The sequence below is a fragment of the Nymphalis io genome, chromosome 6 (assembly GCF_905147045.1).
Source record: "Nymphalis io chromosome 6, ilAglIoxx1.1, whole genome shotgun sequence".
In the NCBI taxonomy this organism is placed as follows: Eukaryota; Metazoa; Arthropoda; class Insecta; order Lepidoptera; family Nymphalidae; genus Nymphalis; species Nymphalis io.
In genome coordinates, this window is record NC_065893.1 from 2,607,783 (window position 1) to 2,627,131 (window position 19,349).

A 19,349-nucleotide genomic window follows, 5' to 3' on the forward strand; every position below is an offset into this window, starting at 1 on the left:
TCTTATAAAGCAACAGCATTGTAATGAGTATAATTTGAGTCTATTGTGATCAGTGGCATTTTTACCCCATGGCCAAGGGGCACGTGCTCGGGCCGCAGGTCTGGTAGGGGTGGCAACCTAGACGCCTTTCATAATCGTTACCCATTTACTAAACTTTTTGATTTGATTTAATTAATATATAATATATAAAAATTGTAAGAAGGCTCCTAAAAATATATTTTCTGATATTATATTGAGTTGTTCCTCTTTATTTATTTTTTAAGAACAGCATAAGTGAGTACTAGCTCGTAAATATCTCTCTGCTGTGCTGCTCAGTGCTATGATACACATGTGGCAGAATATCATCCGACGTGTGTGTGGACTTCTCATCTTTTAAAAGAAACTGTAATTCTATTGAATTAAATCATATTTTCTTTTGCATACCTATAAATGTATACTTCTTAAATTTGGCTGATAGAAACTGCTTCTACCATTAAGTCCGCATTTTGTATCAATGTACGAGGATATATTTCATTGTAAATAATAAGTAAAAGTAATAAATAAATGTAAGCTAAATTTGTTTTGAATTTCGAGGAAATAAAACGACAAAATTATTATTGTTATTTATCTTGAATATAAAATCAATTGAAACAAAAAAATCTGACTAAGTAGCATGCTCCTTTTTTAATTTATTACAACTTACGGGAAAAATAAATGATATTAATCTCTCAGCTCTTTGATAAATCTTTAGAAAGGGAAAACGAAAAGATGGCCGCGGAGCTAGACGACAAAATGAAAAAAAAAAACCTATTACCGAAAAAGCTTGTCTCCAATCTCTATTCTATTTTTCCTTACATTTTGTTGATCTGTCTGGTATGTTTCTCTTCATTTTAACCGAAGGGTTTGAAGCCGTTTGTTCTATTTATATTGCTTTGTTTCTTATACTTATAAAGTTGTTTTGGGGTGATCATAATATTAAGGCATTATTATTTGAGAAATACCGGTTTGATTTAAAAGTTTTTATTAGTTACTTTTAGCAGAGTTTTAACAATAATAAGAAATAAGTCAATAGAGAGTTCCGCTGATATTATTAACGTCTCTAAATTTAATAAACTTAAATATTATTTTTAAAAAAATTACGACTGATTACACACACAACAAGCGATATTAAAAAGTAAATCATAAAAAAGCTTATTATTATGTTATTATTCATTGATTTTAGAATATACAAATTTAACTAAGGATTATATTTAACTAATAAGGATTTAAATGAATAATCTCATATCATATGTGCCATCTATTTTATACGTGACATTGGCAGAATATTTTGCGCTCAAATAGCGTAGATCACACAGTATAGAGAAAAAAAAAAGGTTTTAAATGTCATTATATGAGTCTAATCGTATCGTATCGTAAAGAGTTTCTTGTTGATCATTCTCGGTAGATCTACATTCCAAGCCTTGACGTTACATTTAATAATGAATTCTAACACAATTAAATAAACTACATTTTGGTTTGAATTGAATATTATATAATAGAATTAAGGATATACAAAAATGTTTTTAAATTCTATACCAAACAAAATCACGTCACAATAAATACATAGTTAGGAGATTCATTGATCCTACAACAGCGTTGTTAAAAAAAGACGCGCGCTAATAAAACCGCCATTTTGTTAGCGAATAGGAAGGTAAGGTATTAATTTTTGGCGTGACTTGTGATTTTTGGAATATGTTCAAATGTTTGTTAAGAGTTATTGAGTGAGTTATTTACATCAATTTTTAAAAAGATCACTTCGAGGTTTTTATAAAAGTTTTCACTTCTGGATGCTAAATATATATTAAATTAATTACTTAATTTAAAATTAAAACAATATTTGCATCCCAACTGTCCCCTCATATATATATTATCACATTATTACAATTACAATATACCATCAAATGATATATAAATAATAAATGAAAGAATATAAACATCTATTTTTAAACCACGGCGCGATTACCAAGTATTCAACCGCATACAAGCTATTGACATTGCATGATGTAATCATATACAAGCGGAACTTTATATAAGATCCTATATCAAATAAATAAAAATATACTTTATTTTTATACATTTAACGAGCATTTTTGAATAATTTTGGAAGATTAAATTGAGTTAATCTATCGCTACGGAATGTAAATTCCACTATGAACCCGCAAGTACGTAGTTACTCTTTTACACAGACTATAGGAATTAAATAGTTATCTACGTATCATATCTACTGATGGCTCAGTACATAATTGACGACTGCAGGTTCGATTCCGAGCAAGCAGTACTGAGTGTTATGTTTTGAATTTATCTTTATAATTCATCTCGTGGTCAGTAAGAGAAACATTATAAGGAAACCTGAATTAGTATAATTCTGCATAGCTGCTTCTTTAGCGTTTGTCCAGTAGCGATACCTTTTGCTTGTTAAATAAATATTAAAATATTAATAATTATATCCTCAATCGAGGACGAATAAGGTTATCGAAATTTAATATATTATATATGTGTTTTTATTCTAAGCTTTCAATATATTAATTGAAATCCAACTGTTTTAAAAGTTTATAGCAACCGTGCATCCTAAACTTTAAGCCACAGCGGCTAAGCTCGCCGAAAATTTGTCAAACTGTTCAGAAAAGTTTTAATGAGTGACCACGAGTATATTTCCAAATCACATTGTAAATATAATCTGTTTTTAAAAAAATGGTATCATTTTAATACATTTTAAAAACTGTCTATTTTTATTTTTGATATTAAAATATATTTTTTAATCTAATTTTTTTGAGACTTTTGTCCATTTGGACATGTTAGCCCTATCATATATTAACCTATACAATACACAGTTCATTCATTAAATCATAAAGAGAGTCACTAACGAGAAGAAGCTACCAAATCATATATGGCTACCGCAGCTTCCGAAGTTGGAAAACAGAGAACACTTTGCGCAGCACCTACATTCATATAATTAACATTATATGATGCTATTAGGGACTCCGTTTGTGCTTTATTCTTACTACATTCCATAATCAAATGATACACATCTTCTACCACGTTACAGACATCACAATTTGGTGAATCAGTTTTTTTCATTAATTATGCAAACTTGTTGCATGGGTAGTGTCCCAATCGAATCCTCACTGCATTAAAAGAATGAAAATTGTTTTTGCATGAAATAAAAACAGTAGGCGGTTCTGGAGTGGAGACCACGCCTTGGCAAACGTAGCGTAGGACGCCCTCCAGCTAGGTGGAGTGACTATATACGCAAGGTGGTTGGCAACGGTTGGAGATTGAGAGCTGAAAATCGAGCTCAGTGGCATGCCATTGGAAAGACCTATGTCCAGCAGTGGACCCGAAAAGGGTGATGATGATGATGATGTTATAAAAAAGTAGCAATAAAGGGAAATATAACAATTATAAACAAAGACGAGCTGTTATAATACTGTCCAGTGGGAATGTAGACGATAGGCTGTTGCTCTGATACGGATAAGTCCTTGAGCTAGCTTTGCGATAATATTCCACCATGCTGCACCATTGCTGGTCGGTGGATAAGCACGTGGTAGAGTTTCTGTTATACATTCAGGCATCCTCGTGGTATTTAAGCAGAAATTAAGCAAATGAAGATTCCGTGCCTAGTTTTGAATTGGCAATCTTCGTTAAAATTCACGTGATCTAACCGTTGAGCTAACGCCTTCCGAAAATAAATTTAAAAAATATCCAATGTCAAGCCGTCATGATAAAACTAACCAAAGTTTTATGACTAACTTTGGTATGGTTTGGTATTCATATTTAAATAATATCAACGTCCGGTTAAAGCTAAGCCTCAAAATTAAATTATTGAGCGTGACGTACTTGTTAGGAATAGAATTTAAAATCCATGATAACTTTTAATACAATACATTATTACATTAATATAACAAAATATTTGTATTAAATTCTTACCTCATGCTAATTAGCACAGTTTGCAGGTTTTCCTGTTTAAATAATTGTGTTATATAACGACTAAATGAGTAAATAATAGCACGGGGTGAATGACCGTTAGATGAGTATTTCATATTGTAAATAATTGTGCCAAAGTAACTAAGCATGAACCCTTGATGTTGTCATTTCGTCAACTTTTTACTTCGAACTAATTTTCTCGACAGAAAATTTATAGTGACCTTGGGCTGAAGCCTCGGTCTTTATTTATCAATTTGTATAGGAGCAATTAATGCTATTGAAGTAATAAGTTTTGTAAAAATATTTTTTCTAGATTTTTCTAGATTTTCCAAATTAACATCGTGCTCAGCGGGGTTCTTCCCCGCTGAGCACGAGGAAAACTGTATGTGTGAAATTTCACTGAAATTCTGACACATGTTTATCCACGAACCCGCATTGAAGCAGCGTAGTGATAAAAGCTTTAAGCCTTCTTCTCAAAGGGATAGAAGGTCTTAGCCCAGCAGTGGAACTTTAACAGGCTGTTACTTTACTTTACTTTATATTGAAAAATAAAAAAAGTATTAACTTAATTAGGTATTTTTACTGGTGGTAGGGCTTTGTGCAAGCTCGTCTGGGTAGGTACCACCCACTCATCAGATATTCTACCGCAAAACAGCAATACTTGATATTGTTGTGTTCCGGTTTGAAGGGTGAGTGAGCCAGTGTAATTACAGGCACAAGGGACATAAAATCTTAGTTCCCAAGGTTGGTGGCGCATTGGCTATAAGCGATGGTTGACATTTCTTACAATGCCAATGTCTAAGATCGTTTGGTGACCACTTACCATCAGGTGGCCCATATGCTCGTCCACCTTCCTATTCTATAAAAAAAAAAAAAGGTTTATTCTATCGAAAATAGCATCCAACAAAATCATTTACTATTAATTATTATACTAATATAGCACACTCATTATTTAAAATAAAATGTATTAACACCACACATACGCTCTCACACATACATCAACAAATAGCACATGAACATTGTAAATGAACGAACAAATATAATGTTTACGAATATAGCGAAAACTCCAGTTCAAATTAATAATGAGTCTTTTGAAAAACGATTCGCAGACCCTCATTATACATACAAACCCATACTATAGTAAATGGGTTGAAATGAATCTGTCAACGAGAAAAGGTAATTTTAAATTATGACAAATTATATTAAACAGTTCTCAAAATTTCAATTTGTGTAGTAGTGGTTTTCCAGTCTGCCAATAGAAGCATTCCCAAGGAGAGTGAAGAAAGTTCGTAAAAATCTGCCGAATCATTATTTTGCCGTGTTTTAAGCAATACTGCCAATTTCAAATCAATGGAAATAGTGCTTTTAAAAATTCAATTATTCGAATATTAATTTTATTTACGCAAATGATATTATCATATTATTGATAAAACTAGCTTTTTTTTTTTTATAGAATAGGAAGGCGGACGAGCATATGGGCCACCTGATGGTAAGTGGTCACCAACGCTCTTAGACATTGGCATTGTAAGAAATGTCAACCATCGCTTACATATCCAATGCGCCACCAACCTTGGGAACTAAGATTTTATGTCCCTTGTGCCTGTAATTACACTGGCTCACTCACCCTTCAAACCGAAACACAACAATATCAAGTATTGCTGTTTTGCGGTAGAATATCTGATGAGTGGGTGGTACCTACCCAGACGAGCTTGCACAAAGCTCTACCACCAGTAAATATGAAATTATATTCCATAATTGGATGCGTATTGGTAGTGACAGTGATGCTATTATTATATTAATGTAGTTTACCGTAACAGCCTGTGAATGTCCCACTGCTGGGCTACGGCCTCTCCCTTTTTGAGGAGAAGGTTGGAGCTTATTCCACCACGTTGCTCCAATGCGGGCTGGTGGAGTACACATGTGGCAGAGTTTGAGTGAAATGAGACACATGCAGGTTTCGTCACGATGTTGTTCTGCACCGTCAAGCACGAGATGAATTATAAACACAAATTACACACATGAAAATTCACTGGTGCTTGACCGGGTTTGATCCCACGATTATCGGTTAAGATATACGCGTTCTTACCATTGGGCCCTCTCGGTTTTAATGTAGTTTATTTTATAATAATAAATGAGCAAATATTTATGTATTTTGTGTACTTCGAAAACGGCTCTAACGATTTGGTTTAAATTTTATATTTATGTAAAGGTGTTGCTGTTTAACATTATATGTTTCTTGAAAATTGCAGTGATTAATGAAGTATAAGTATAACTTATTTAGAGTTAGATAGGAGCAAAAATGGTTGCCCAGGTATGATAAATGAAAGTAGTCGAGATGGCACATAACTTATGAAACGAAAATCAAAGGTTAAAAAACATGAATAATGAATTTTCATTGGATTGTTTTGGGAATTTAGGAAATAATTTCGAAGAAACCTGTCGTGGGTCAGATAAAATTAAAAATTTAAATTAGCGTTGTAGTGTAAGCTTCAATTCTTTTTCTTGAGATGAGAGTAGTCCTTTACGTTTACAGGACAGCGTCCACATACTCTGTTTATTCGTTTACCTTCATATTAATATCGAATAGACGATATTTCAGGTGTTGTTTTCAGTGTTTATTTTATTCTTCGTTGTGGAGGCCTGTATGAGTAAAATCTGTTGTCTCTAGGGGCGAGAGTTAGCCGTCTTTAATAGCACATTTTTGTAAATATTTCATAAATGTACATACACACGACATACGATGTCAATATTAATAGTATTTTTTGTAAGAAATGGAAAAATAAAATACTTTAAGCTTTGGAGGAAAGTTTTTTCTTAATAGCTAAATTGTATTCGAATACAATCAGTTAAAGTATTTCAATTGTTGTTTTAATCAAATATCTTGCCAATAGTTGATGATCCCGAAGTTATTATTGATAAATAAGGTAAAAAAGTAATCCCTCTTACTTAACTTAGAAAAATTAAAAATTTTATTATATATTAATTTATTTTACTGAGGTTTCAATTTGCTTACAAATATCACATTTTAAATTTAAATCGAAGCTACGGACTTTACATAAGCCTAAGCCGCTTGGTTTTTGAAGGTTAAAACTCAATTAATTTATAATCAGAGGAATCCTTTGATTCAGTTTTTAAAGTAAAACTATTTATAAAAAAACAAATATATTTATAACTGAAAACTACGCTCTTCCATTAAATGATTTGATTGTTTATTGAACATTGAAATCAAATCAAAATACTTAATTCTACATAAAGCATTATACATTTACATTACATTGTTTATTTCAAAGCGTTGAAGGTTATTGAACTTTAATATGGTATATAATTGTGCCTTCGGACACGTATATCATTGTATTAGTCTTGTAACTCAATCTGTTTGATGATTCGGATGTAAATAAGTTGTTTTATTTTAACTGAATCTTTTATTGGCACGTCTTTGATCAAAGACTCGTATAACGTGACGACAAACGGCATGACGCCTAATATGTCGTCGTGCCCCTTCTCCGCCGTACGCACAAGTAAAAACTTGTATGTGCGAAGCGCGTATACTATATTCTTCGAAGCTATATATTAATTGGTTATATATATATAAAGCATTATACACGAATATATATATTTATTGGTTTTATTTAATTATAAAGTATTTTAATTATTTTTTAATTTTGATTCTTTATATTTGCCGTCTCGTGACGGAAATTTAAAAAAACTCATAATTCCCATTTTTGGTTAAACACGATTATCTGAGGAGTACTATGAATCAAATTATGGTTAAATGGCCTGCTTATGGGCCACATAATTTACGGTGCATTCAACGAAGCAGTTATCATTTTTCCCTCCAGGAAAGCGGAAAACTTTTGCTAAGAGTGGGAAAAACAACTCGAAGAGACACAACGCTAACTTTAAATATGTATAAACTAAATAATTATATATTATTAATTAAATAATTTAAGAATAAATCTTAAGCATGCGGTAAAAAAATGCGTGAACATGAAATGAACGAAATGAACCTATAGAGGTTAATGACCTTGTTGACTTTATTATATTACGATTTCATTGAGAATAATAAAGTCACTCAAAGGTTAAAGTTTGGAAGTAATTAAGTAGAGTCAGTTTCGACAAAAGACAAATATTTTAAATATAAATATTTATTAGTAAATGCAAAAACAAACTAAGAAAAAAAACCAACGTTATCTAACAGCTATTTTCTTTTTTATATACATCATATAAAATGCTTTTAAATATATTGTTTCCGTTATATTTCATATAGAAACTACTGCGTTGGTATAACTTTAATTCCTACAAAACACGTTAAATATTCTTCCAGAAATAATAATCATACGGATAAACAAATCTTCCTACAAATGTATATTTATATTTACGTATTTTTTTCACAAATTTACTTACAGATTATATGAAACACCAAACACTATCACGGAACTCGCGTTAGTTTTATAACAAAAACACATATGACAAGTACTCGTCACGGCATCCCGTTGACAACTGATAGCCTAGGTCACTCTCGGGAGCATCCCAGTACTGAAAGAAAAAAAAAAATCAAGCATTTTTTTTTTTAAAGAATAACTTTTTTTCTTTCAATGTAATCAAATTAAGTATTGTTGGAACGTGAATTTTACTTATTATTGGCATTGTAACTGTATTTTTAAAAATGTTTTGCATGTATGAACTCAAAACTCGAACTTTTTTTATTGAATTTAACATTTGAATCGATCAAATTGTCTTCTATTATGTAAATGCTGTTAAAGTAATTATTTAAAAAAATGGAGAAATTATTCTGATGAACATTAAATATAAGCCTGTTGCATAAAACTTTTAACAGTTTTATTATCAATTGAAGTGAGATTTTTAAAATTTTTAGACACGAAGTTTATCAGACGAGCTTTTCACATAATATCAGGTGTAAAACTAAATCATCATTGATCAACATTTCGTCAATATTAAGCATAATTGATTATATATAAAATATATGTAAAATACAGTCTTGCTGCAAAAAAGTGACGTCAATGTACTAGTGACATAAATATTTATAAAAAAAAACATAATTAATAATTATTAATTACTATCAATACCTTCGCGGCCTCTCACCTGGCCCACACAACACGGACGGCTGGGGCGGCTACTGAGAGTGCAGCAGCGAGGAAACGGGAGAAGTATGCCCCCTTATTTAAAAATTATTTATTTGTGCCACTAGCGTTTGACGTCGGGATGTTGGGGGTCGGATGCCCTCAGTTTAATAAGGGAAATTGGCTGTCGCCTTAGAGAGAGGGGATTTGACAGTCGCTCCGGGTCCCACTTGGCACAAAGGTTGTCCATTGCCATACAACGCGGAAATGCTGCCTGCATTATGGGCAGCTTTGCGTCGGGTGGGAATCGGGAGGGACTATTTTAAAATTTGACTAAAATAATAAAAATTAATAATGTAAATTTAAATCAAATCCTATGTAATGATTATGATTATATGTACATATTATTTGTAATTACAATATATTTAATAACATTTCGTATACATAAAAAAAATATTAATTCAGGAAATAGTGTTATGCTGACGGTACATAAAAGTGACGACTGACGCCTGTCAAAACTGTGTACAAGTCATTCATTATTATGTTAAAGTTTATCTCGTTTTGTAAATAGATTTAATTACTCAGATATATCGCTTAGAAACATCCAATGATTGCCGTTCTATTGTTCGTACGGTAACCTAAATTGGGAGCGATAATTATGTCAAATATAATTATTGAAACATTTGACAGCTCGTATTTAATAATTACAATACAAGTGCTCAGTTTACGTTTTAATTAAAATGACTTTTTTTTATAGAATACCCTGGGGCTGATGGTAAGTGGTCACCAACGCCCATAGACATTGGCATTGTAAGAAATGTTAACCATCGCTTACATCACCAATGCACCACCAACCTTGGGTACTAAGATGTTATGTCCCTTGTGCCTATAATTACACTGGCTTACTCACTCTTCAAACCGCAACACAACAATACTAAGTACTGCTGTTTTGCGGTAGAATATCTGATGAGTGGGTGGTACCTACCCAGACGAGTTTGCACGAAGTTCTACCACCAGTAAATGTCCTGTCTAAATGATTATTAATTCAATGACGCTAAAACAACAGGACTTGACTGGACTTTGCGTGTTTTCCGATGCACGGAATTGTAACATAACATTGCTATCTTAACTCCGGACTTATAATGAATCTTGGGAATCTTATGAGCTAGTCGCTAGAATGACGAGCCGATGGTTGGTGGTAAGTGATATAAATTATGACCGCCTGGAATAGTGGCAAGAATTATAGCAGCTTTTTCCCATTGATTTATATCTGTACGTAAAACAAATCAGTCCTGCAAACTGCAATCGACACAGATATAATTTGGAATTATGGACGAAATTTTCTCAATTTGCAAAATAGTATTTTGAATGTCTACGAAGCTGTTATCGGAATTTTAGAAGTATAATATAAGTAGTTAAGTGGAAATAGTGCTGTATTATAAATAGAGATATATTAATAAAAAACCGATTAGCAAATCGCGTGGTATGTTTGTATATACTCATTCTGGGATTGGAATAGGTATGTACATTTTAGTGTCAAAAAAAATTATGTGATGAGACCTAATCGGTTCGTTAAAATTGTTGCCCTTTTTTACCTAATGATGGATTACCACGGTTCTATTTCAGTTAACTAACCGATTTGTAAATCATTATAAATTTAAATTATTTAATAACTTGCACTATATTTTATTAAATATATTTTTGTTGCTTCAATTTGATTTAAATTTTGTTCAGTTAAATGTCCAGATCAATTAAAATCGAATCAACTAACAACTAAAAAGAACGAGCGAATTCATATAATTATAAGAATTAAGCCGTAGTTGTACAAGAAAACGGTATTTTCAAATATTTCTTGTCGTTTATTTTATTATCATTTAAAATACAACATACGGAAAACAGTAAGTAATGCTGTTATGTAGAATTGCGCACTATGTCAGTGCGGCGTAGTATGTTTAATGTTGTGTTTATTGCGTAAAGCGACATCTACGAATGAAGATCATGACCCCAAACAGCTTAACAGTTTTGTCATACATAGCTTAAAGTTTTTCATAAAATCTAATTTCTCTCTTCCGTTTCGATTGAAGCGTTGATGGGTTCCGGTCCTTACAATTCAGCGCGATGAAGATACAATGACATTGTCAAATCAATCCTAACTACTGCACGTTATTTATTATCGCCTGAGATTTTAGTCCATGGATGCATCCTGTATTTAAGAATCGTTTATAACTGAGATCGATGTATAAAAATTGGGACCAATTCTAATAACAAATTGACACTTCGTTGCAATCGACTCGAAGCGTAATCGTTACCGTTTATCCGTTTTTCTTTTCTTTAATTTAATTATCGACTATTGGTATTAAATATAAATACTTGTGGTAGGGCTTTGTTAATATCGTCTGGGTAGGTACCACCCACTCATCAGATATTCTACCGCAAAACAGCGTTACTTGATATTGTTGTGTTCTGGTTTGAAGGGCGAGTGAGCCAGTGTAATTACAGGCACAAGGGACATAACATCTTAGTTCCCAAGGTTGGTGGTGCATTGGCTATGTAAGCGATGGTTGACATTTCTTAGAATGCCAATGTCTAAGGGCGTTGGTGACCACTTACGATCAGGTGGCCAATTTGCTCGCCTTCCTAGTCTATAAAAAAAAACGTTTTCAATTAAGCCTAATTTTGACGTAACGATATATGTTAACATCATATCATTGCTTCCGATTTAAATAAATATAGAATTGTCAAAGTTGGTTTAGAATTGAAACGGAAACATGTCATAATCGTTATAGATTAGTAGAATCTGCCCTTCATTTGGAAGACGATACGCTACACGGTTTCACATTACTGCTCCAACCCCGAAATGATATTATGTGGTCAATAACCTTTGAAAATTAATTGACTATATAATGCTGAAGATTTTTTCAAATCAGATATAGCCCTAAATAAGGGCGTTTATACAAACTAACTCTTCACCTTTATATTATTATAGATTTGAATTTTGATGTGTGTAAAGTTATTTTTTGTTTGTTACCTATTTGTTGTGTCAATATTTTGTATGTAGTAACTTGATATTCATTTTATATTAAACTATTATATGTATCTAAAAGTATTTCGTTATTTTTCAGTAAAAATTAGCATATTCAATCAAAATTGTGACTGTAACTTTGTCATTTTAATTAGTGAAAAATATTTATAAATAACTGTAGTCTATAAGGCTGTAGGCTGTATTTCGTTCCTTGGGACTCGAACTAGCTTCAAATCAAATTTAATCAAAATCGATTTAATGGTTTAGCAGTGTAAGCGCAATAGACAGGCAGAGTTGCTGCCTTGCTTGCTTCGTTTTTATAATATTAATAAAGAGTATACATCAAAAACTTTACACGTATTAAATTTACTATGTATTTACTTTGTAAGTATCTCTTGATATATTTTTAATTTTTTAATTTATAATACAACGATGTCACATTTATAAAGGTTTCTTAAATACTTCTTTAATAATATATTAGTAATAAGTTTGTGTATGATATACCACGATTTGCAAATACATATCATATAACTAAAAAGGAATCTTAAGCAACTTAAAAAAAATGTAGGTATATAAACAATAAATTGTATAAATTAAAAAGGGTAAAAAAAGGTTTCCAGTTTCGAAATTTAAACAGTAATTAAAATAGAATGGAACCGGTAACCCTAAACAGAAAAGGCATAATCATTAATCACTGCACCAAACAGGCTTTAATATATTATAGGTATTTTGCGTATACGGTAAATAGACATGTGACAAATAAAAGGTTACAAAGGAAAGGGTCCCGGGTCGTTACTCTATCTTCTGACGCCAGCCTTTCAATTGGGACTTTGGGAATTTATTATTGAGATTATTCTTTTCTTTAGTAAATATTTTTTTTATATAATAGGTAGGCGGAAAGTCGAATGGGCCAACCAATGGTAAGTGGTCACCTCTGCGCATAGACGTTGGTGATGTAAGAAATATTACATTTCTTACATCGCCATTGCGCCACCAACCATGGGAACTAAGATGGTATGTCTCTTGTGGCTATAATTACACTGGCTCATTCACCCTTCAAAGCTAACACAACAATACCAAGTACTGCTGTTTTGCCGTAGAATATCTGATGAGTGGGTGGTACCTACCCTTTTTTTTTTTTTTTTTTTTTTTTTTTTTTTTTTTTTTTTTTTTTTTTTCTCGCTGGAAAAACACATTTATGTGTTTCCCCCACATAAAGTGGGGGGGTATGTGGGACTCGCCGGCGCTGAAGGCGCCGGAATACCCACTAAAAACCAGCGGTACCCACTCCATCTTGTCGGGGGACGTCACGGGATCGCTTGCGCATACTACCGTGCCGTCCCGACGGTTGGCCCGCTTCTGCGGGCCTCCAAATCCTAGGGGGTACTCGGGGTACAGAGACCCTCTGGCCCCGGCGACACTCACGGCGGGAGGAGAAGATGCGCATAGCGCTGGCGTCTTCTCCCCGGTCTTCTTCGACGAAGCGGGTCAGCGGAGGCCCTCTCCTCGCGCTCCCGCTCCGCGGCCTCCTTCTGCGACATGACATTTTCGCAGAAGGAGACCATCTCCATCCAGCACCTTTCGCTACCAAGCATGGCATTTATCACGCTCGGCAGCGAAAGGTCTCCGCCGATTAAAGTCGCCAGGGAAAGGCGCTGAGGCCCCCAAGCGGCACACTCCATCAGAGTGTGGCATGCCGTGTCCGTAGGCGCACCACACTCGTGGCAGGAGGGCGTTACCTCCCGCCTGACTATTCCGTGCAGGTACTTACCGAAGCACCCATGTCCAGTAAGCACCTGAGTCAGTCTGAAGGTCAGTGTGCCGCCTTTTCTCGTTACCCAGCGACTCAAGTGGGGACGGATCGCCTCCACTGTCGCCAGGCCTGCTGATGGGGACCTCAGATCCTCCTCCCACCTGCGAATCAGGGCTTGCTGGGCGAGAGTCCTGATTCGCAGCACCTCCTCCAACCCTGGACGGTCGCCACGCGACCTCACTTCCGCCCGGAACCGGTACACTTCCGCGAGAACCTCCGCCTGGAGCTCCCAAGGCGGATCGCCCGCGAGAAGTGTTGCCGCCGTCCACGACACCGTACGATATCCGCGTATCACCCTCACCGCTATGATTCTCTGCGGCCTTCGCAAGAGAACCTTGTTCCGAGCGGTGAGAGCGTCCACCCAGATGGGAGCACCGTACAGAGCCATGGACCGCACAACACCAGCGTATAATCGCCGGCATGGCGTTTCCGGCCCTCCTACATTTGGTAGGAGCCGGCTTAAGGCAGCAGCAGCGTTGATGAGCTTCGGGCCAAGTTGGACAAAATGCTGCCCGAAGCTCCATCTTCCGTCCAGGGTCAGGCCCAGATACTTCATGTGGGCCTGCACCTTAATCACTGTCCCCTGGACGGTGATAAACGCCCCTCGAGGGGGGCCTCGACGTGGACCGTGGAATAAGAGGGCCTCCGTTTTTGAGATGGAGACCCTCAAGCCCAACATTCCTATGCGGTCCACTGTGAGCGACGTACCGACTTCGGCCAGGCGAGCCGCCTCCTGATAATTCCGCCCTGTCGCCGTGATGAGAGTGTCGTCCGCATAGCACAACACCCCCATTCTGGGAAGGACGGATGTCCGCAGGAGCCAGTCGAAGCCAACGTTCCACAGAATTGGGCCGAGAACTGACCCCTGTGGAACGCCACAGCCTACCCGACGCCGGACAAGACGCCCATCGCCCCCCTCCCAGAGGACTACCCGGTCCTGGAGGTATGCCCCCAACAGCCTCCTGAGATAGGAAGGCACCCCGTGGTATCGGAGTGCCTCCCCAATAGTCTCGAAAGGAAGACTATTGAAGGCGTTCGCAACATCTATCGATACCGCCAGAACTACGTCCCCTCGGGCCACCGCATCCGTGGTCCGGGTTTTCAGGGCGTCCAGGGCGTCGATAGTTGATCGACCCGCCCTGAACCCGTACTGAGCCTCTGACAGACCCGGCCCCACCTCGTCGAGGTGCTGAATAAGACGGGCAGCGAGAATTTTTTCGAAGAATTTGCCCGTCTCGTTCAGCAGCACAATCGGCCTGTATGCCGAGGAAGAATCTGGCGGTCGACCTTGCTTTGGCAACAAGACCAACTTTCCCTCTTTCCAAGGCTTCGGAAACTGCCCGCTGCACAGACATTGGTCGAACAGCTCCCGAAGCCTTACGCCTAGGTATTCCAGAGCGTCACATAGAACACGCCCTGGAATCCCGTCTGGGCCCGGCGCAGTCTTTTTGGCCCTCAAGCGGTCGAAGGCCACCTCCATCTCCCGCTCCGTGATCAGTGGTGGAGCCACTGTGTCGTCAATCATAGAGCGAGGGACCATCTGTGGAGGGACATGCTCACCTGGATGGGGGAAAAGTTCCCCGACCAGGCGCAGGAGGAGATCCGATGACATTGTCTCTGTCACGGGGGCACCCTGCGTGCGGAATTTTCCACGCACACCGCGGAACGGACGCCCCCAGGGGTCCCGGTTCAGGCCCGCCAGTAGTTCTTCCCTAGCTTTCTCCTTGGCCTGACTTATCGCCAGCTGTAGGTCTTTTTTCAGCTGACGATAAGCGGCCAATAGCTGTCCCTCCAAGTCCGCATCAAAACCGTTGCGCCTCCTACAACGGACGTAAGCCCTTCGCGCCCGGCTGCACGTCGCCCGAAGCTCTGCTATTTCGGGCGAACACCAATACACCTGCCGGCGCGGAGCTCTATGCCGGAACCTAGGCATGGCAGCATCGCAGACCTCTTTGAGGGCACTGCGCATGTGGCCCGCTAGCTCTTCTGCACTGGCGCCCTCCCACCTTCCTGTGGAACCCCATCGCTGTACGATGGCAGCCTCCCTGGCCAGCTCACGATCTAGCTGGCTAAGAGACCACCTTGGAAGCGTGGTTGGCACCCTAGAGGGTTCCACCGACCTGCGAGAAGTAGAGATCTCAAACCGGATGTACCTGTGGTCCGACAGAGTCTCCACCTCCTCCTCTACTCTCCAATTCAACACTCTGCGTGCTACAACATGGGTGGCGAAAGAGAGATCCACCACGGACCCCCCCTGTTGCCGCACGCACGTGTAAACCTGCCCCCTGTTGAGTAGGGACAGGCTGGAGAGAAGTGCCCACACCTGAATAGCCCTTCCTCGCGGATTCGTGGCAGGGTTGCCCCAGGCACGTGATTTAGCATTGAAGTCGCCCAAGACCAGTATTGGCCTCGGTGACTGCCTGGTCACCGCAGCTCTGATCGAGCCGAGATAAATCTCGAACTCCGCCTGGCCGCGGTTGTCAGAGAAGTACGTACCCACAACAACGAATTCTCTCCACCCTGCCACTACGTAACCCGAGCCCCTCTCAATGAGTGAGAGAGAACTCGTTTCACTCCGGGTAATAACCACCACGGTGCCGTCCAAGTCTCCTAACCAGTTAGGTAGGGGAGGGACATAATATGGCTCGCAGGCCACAGCCAGGTCGATCTGCCACTCCGCCATGGACTGCAGCAGCAGGTCCTGCGCCGCGGCGCAGTGGTTGACGTTCGTCTGGAGGAACTTTATGTTTGTGCTCATGTTGACATTGAAGCTTCCTCCTCGGCCTGGCGCCGTCCGACATTGGTGGTAGTCTGGGTGCCTAAGACCACCGTACCCTTTGTGATGGGGGGGTTGCACTCCCCTGATCCCATCACGTGCCCAGAGGGCTTGCCAGCGTCTGCGCACACAGCACAGCGCAGTTTCTCGGTACAGCCCGCCGACTTGTGGCCATCTACGCCACACCGGAAGCATAGACCCCCCCGTTCCGCTTTGGATGGGCAAAGCACCTTCGTGTGGCCAAGGCCCATACACTTGAAGCAGCGCAAAGGGCGCTGCTCCAATACGCATACCTTGGCCGAGCTCCACCCTACGAGGAGGCGACCGGCATCTGATATCTTCTTCGCCGCTGTGAGAGGACAGGTGACGCGGACCATTCCCATATATCCGGGACCACGCTGCAACACTCCGCATCTGACTGAGTCAGGGGAGCAGTTCCCTGCACGAGCAACTGCAGCGACCAATTTATCTTTGGTGACGGAATCATCCAATCCCGTCACCTTAAGGTCCACTCGCTTTACAGGTCGAACGACGCTAGCGACACCATCCAGCACAGTGCGGAGCTTCTCAGCAAGCTTATCCGCCTGCTCCGCCTGTGCTTTCGGCAGCTCGAGGAGTCTGGCTCCCGTCGCCGATCGTCGGACCCTAAGGCCGCCACAGATTCCAATATCCTGAAGCTTAACGCCCTGCTCCGCGCGCTCCAGTATGTGAGCGTATGTAACGCCCTTCTCCTGCGCATCCGGCTGCAGAGTGACCATTACTGCAGCCCTGCGAGGAGCAACCAGCCTCGGTTTGGCCACCGGCGGAGCCTTCGCCACTGTTGATGGTACTGTGGCGGACGCTGCGGCCGAGGGGGAAGCCTTTTTCTTCTTTCTCCCCTTTTTAACCACGGTGGACCATGATGTCTCCTGGGCCTCCCGTGGTTGGGACTCCGACGTGGTCGGGGTGGCTGATAGGCACGTAGTCGGTGCCAGCGGGACTGACTCGACTGCAGGCACCCGTTTCGGCGCCTGTGCGGGTTTCGGTGGTGGGGTCGGATGGACCACTTGCGCGTATGTAGGTGCAGTTTTCTGCATTACAGCCTGTTTCTTGTCCGCGGCCAGAGGGGGACGGAGCACTTTAGCTGGAAGGAGACGGTCCTGAATTCCTTCCATTTGAGCTTTAATCATAAAGCCCACCGACGACATTATAGAGGCCTTAAATTCCTCCAAAGCCTGTGTGTCCCGCACAGTACTGGTGGACGCCTCATTTGCCACTGCCACCGTGGTCCGCATTTCCGCAAACTCACGGCGGTGGGCTTTTAACTCAGTCTTGAGGCTGTCCACCTCCTTGCGCAGGCGGCCATTATCAGCGCGAAGCCTGCGCGTCTCTTCCGCCTCGGTCCTTGATGCCAGAGCATCTACGATGGACTGGAGCGAAGATGCAGATTCTTTGAGCTTCTTGATGAAGCCACCCTTCAGGTTGCTGGATTTCTGGGCAATCTCCAGAATAAGTGCTGCATTGCGACCAGCCTCCGCACGCAGCTCCTCTGCACCCAATTTTAGGGGATCCTCCCTACGGACCTCCGAGGAAGAGGATTCCTCAGAGTCAAGCGCGATCACAGCCGTCTCCTTACGGAAAGCCCGACTTCTCAAGGAGCGCTCAAACGCCTCCTCCCTAGCCTCGGCGGCCTTTGCTTTAAGCTCGGCTTTGGCGCGAGCGAGGCCAGTTCCGCGTCCCTTGGAAGTGAGCTTCCCCCGGCTAGCACTGTTACGTTTCGCCGCCGATCTGATTTCGGTCTCCGTATCCGAACCGGAATCAAAGAGCGCGAGGCCCACAAGTGGGCGTTTACGCCCAGCATTTGCGTCGGACGACGACAACTCCGTGTCGACGTCCATCAGAACAAAAAAAAAAAAAAAAACCAACGAACAATCAAACGAAACAAAAGAAAACAAAAATACCCTATATAAATTTAAAAAATGAAAATAATTGAACAACAAAAACAAATCAACAAACAACAGTGAAAACCAACATAACCAATCTCAAGACGAAACAACAATCCATTTGCACAGCCGAGTTCAGAATATGTCACAACAGAAACAACAAAAACCCTTAAAGAAAGCCAAAGTAGTCGTAAAAACATCCACAACGCATAGATAACGCAGCCAAAGCCACGATGTTTCGCTTCAGTTAGTATTAGTAACTTGCTTAGCAACATTCGCTCGAGATAACGAACACGTCCGCACGCTACGACGGTCAACGACGAATGCCCGGTGGTACCTACCCAGACGAGCTTGCACAAAGCCCTACCACTGATATTTCTGAAAAAGAACGTACATACAATTTTTTTTATAGAATAGGAAAGCGGACGAGCATATGGACCACCTGATAGTAAGTGGTCACCAACGCCCTTAGACATTGGCATTGTAAGAAATGTTAACCATCGTTTACATCACCAATGCACCACCAACCTTGGGAACTAAGATTTTATGTCCCTTGTGCCTGTAATTACACATATTCGCATATGTAATATTTAATCTACGTTCCCGTGTCAATAATGCTTCTAACATATTATTCAATTTTTATTTTGTTACTGCAGTGATATATTATAGTAAAAACTCACTTCCATTACTCAATCGTAAAATGTTGACAATCGACTTATGGTTATATACTATTTTGGTGCTTGTATTCTTGAAATGTTATAATCATTATGGTCAATGTAGCATACCTCTTTCT

The 19,349-nt window shown here is 39.7% G+C and overlaps 2 protein-coding genes across 3 annotated transcripts in view; both read right to left on the bottom strand.

Moving 5' to 3' along the window:
* LOC126769108 (tolloid-like protein 1) overlaps nucleotides 1-19,349 on the bottom strand; it is a 110,330-nt gene that overhangs the window by 66,096 nt on the left and 24,885 nt on the right. Inside the window, exon 1 of one of the 2 annotated variants that reach the window (XM_050487654.1) lies at nucleotides 8,347-8,435. The exons of the other annotated variant lie outside the window; for it this stretch is intronic. The gene's annotated coding sequence lies outside the window, so the exon portion shown is untranslated. Of the gene's footprint in view, nucleotides 1-8,346; nucleotides 8,436-19,349 lie in introns of those variants that run through there. 2 annotated transcript variants of the gene reach the window in all.
* Nucleotides 16,729-18,511, bottom strand: LOC126769199 (translation initiation factor IF-2-like). The gene is made up of 2 exons (XM_050487839.1): nucleotides 16,928-18,511; nucleotides 16,729-16,755 (listed from the first exon to the last, which is right to left on the bottom strand). Exons 1-2 carry the CDS (start codon nucleotides 18,509-18,511, stop codon nucleotides 16,729-16,731), a joined length of 1,611 nt encoding a protein of 536 aa, XP_050343796.1.

What these genes read in the sequence shown, in the direction of transcription:
- LOC126769199 (XM_050487839.1), bottom strand. Translation starts at nt 18,511, where the DNA reads ATGGACGTCGACACGGAGTTGTCGTCGTCCGACGCAAATGCTGGGCGT. An exon ending in TAGGGTGGAGCTCGGCCAAG is followed by an intron (nt 16,756 to 16,927) that starts GTATGCGTATTG and finishes CTGTGTGCGCAG; the next exon opens with ACGCTGGCAAGCCCTCTGGG.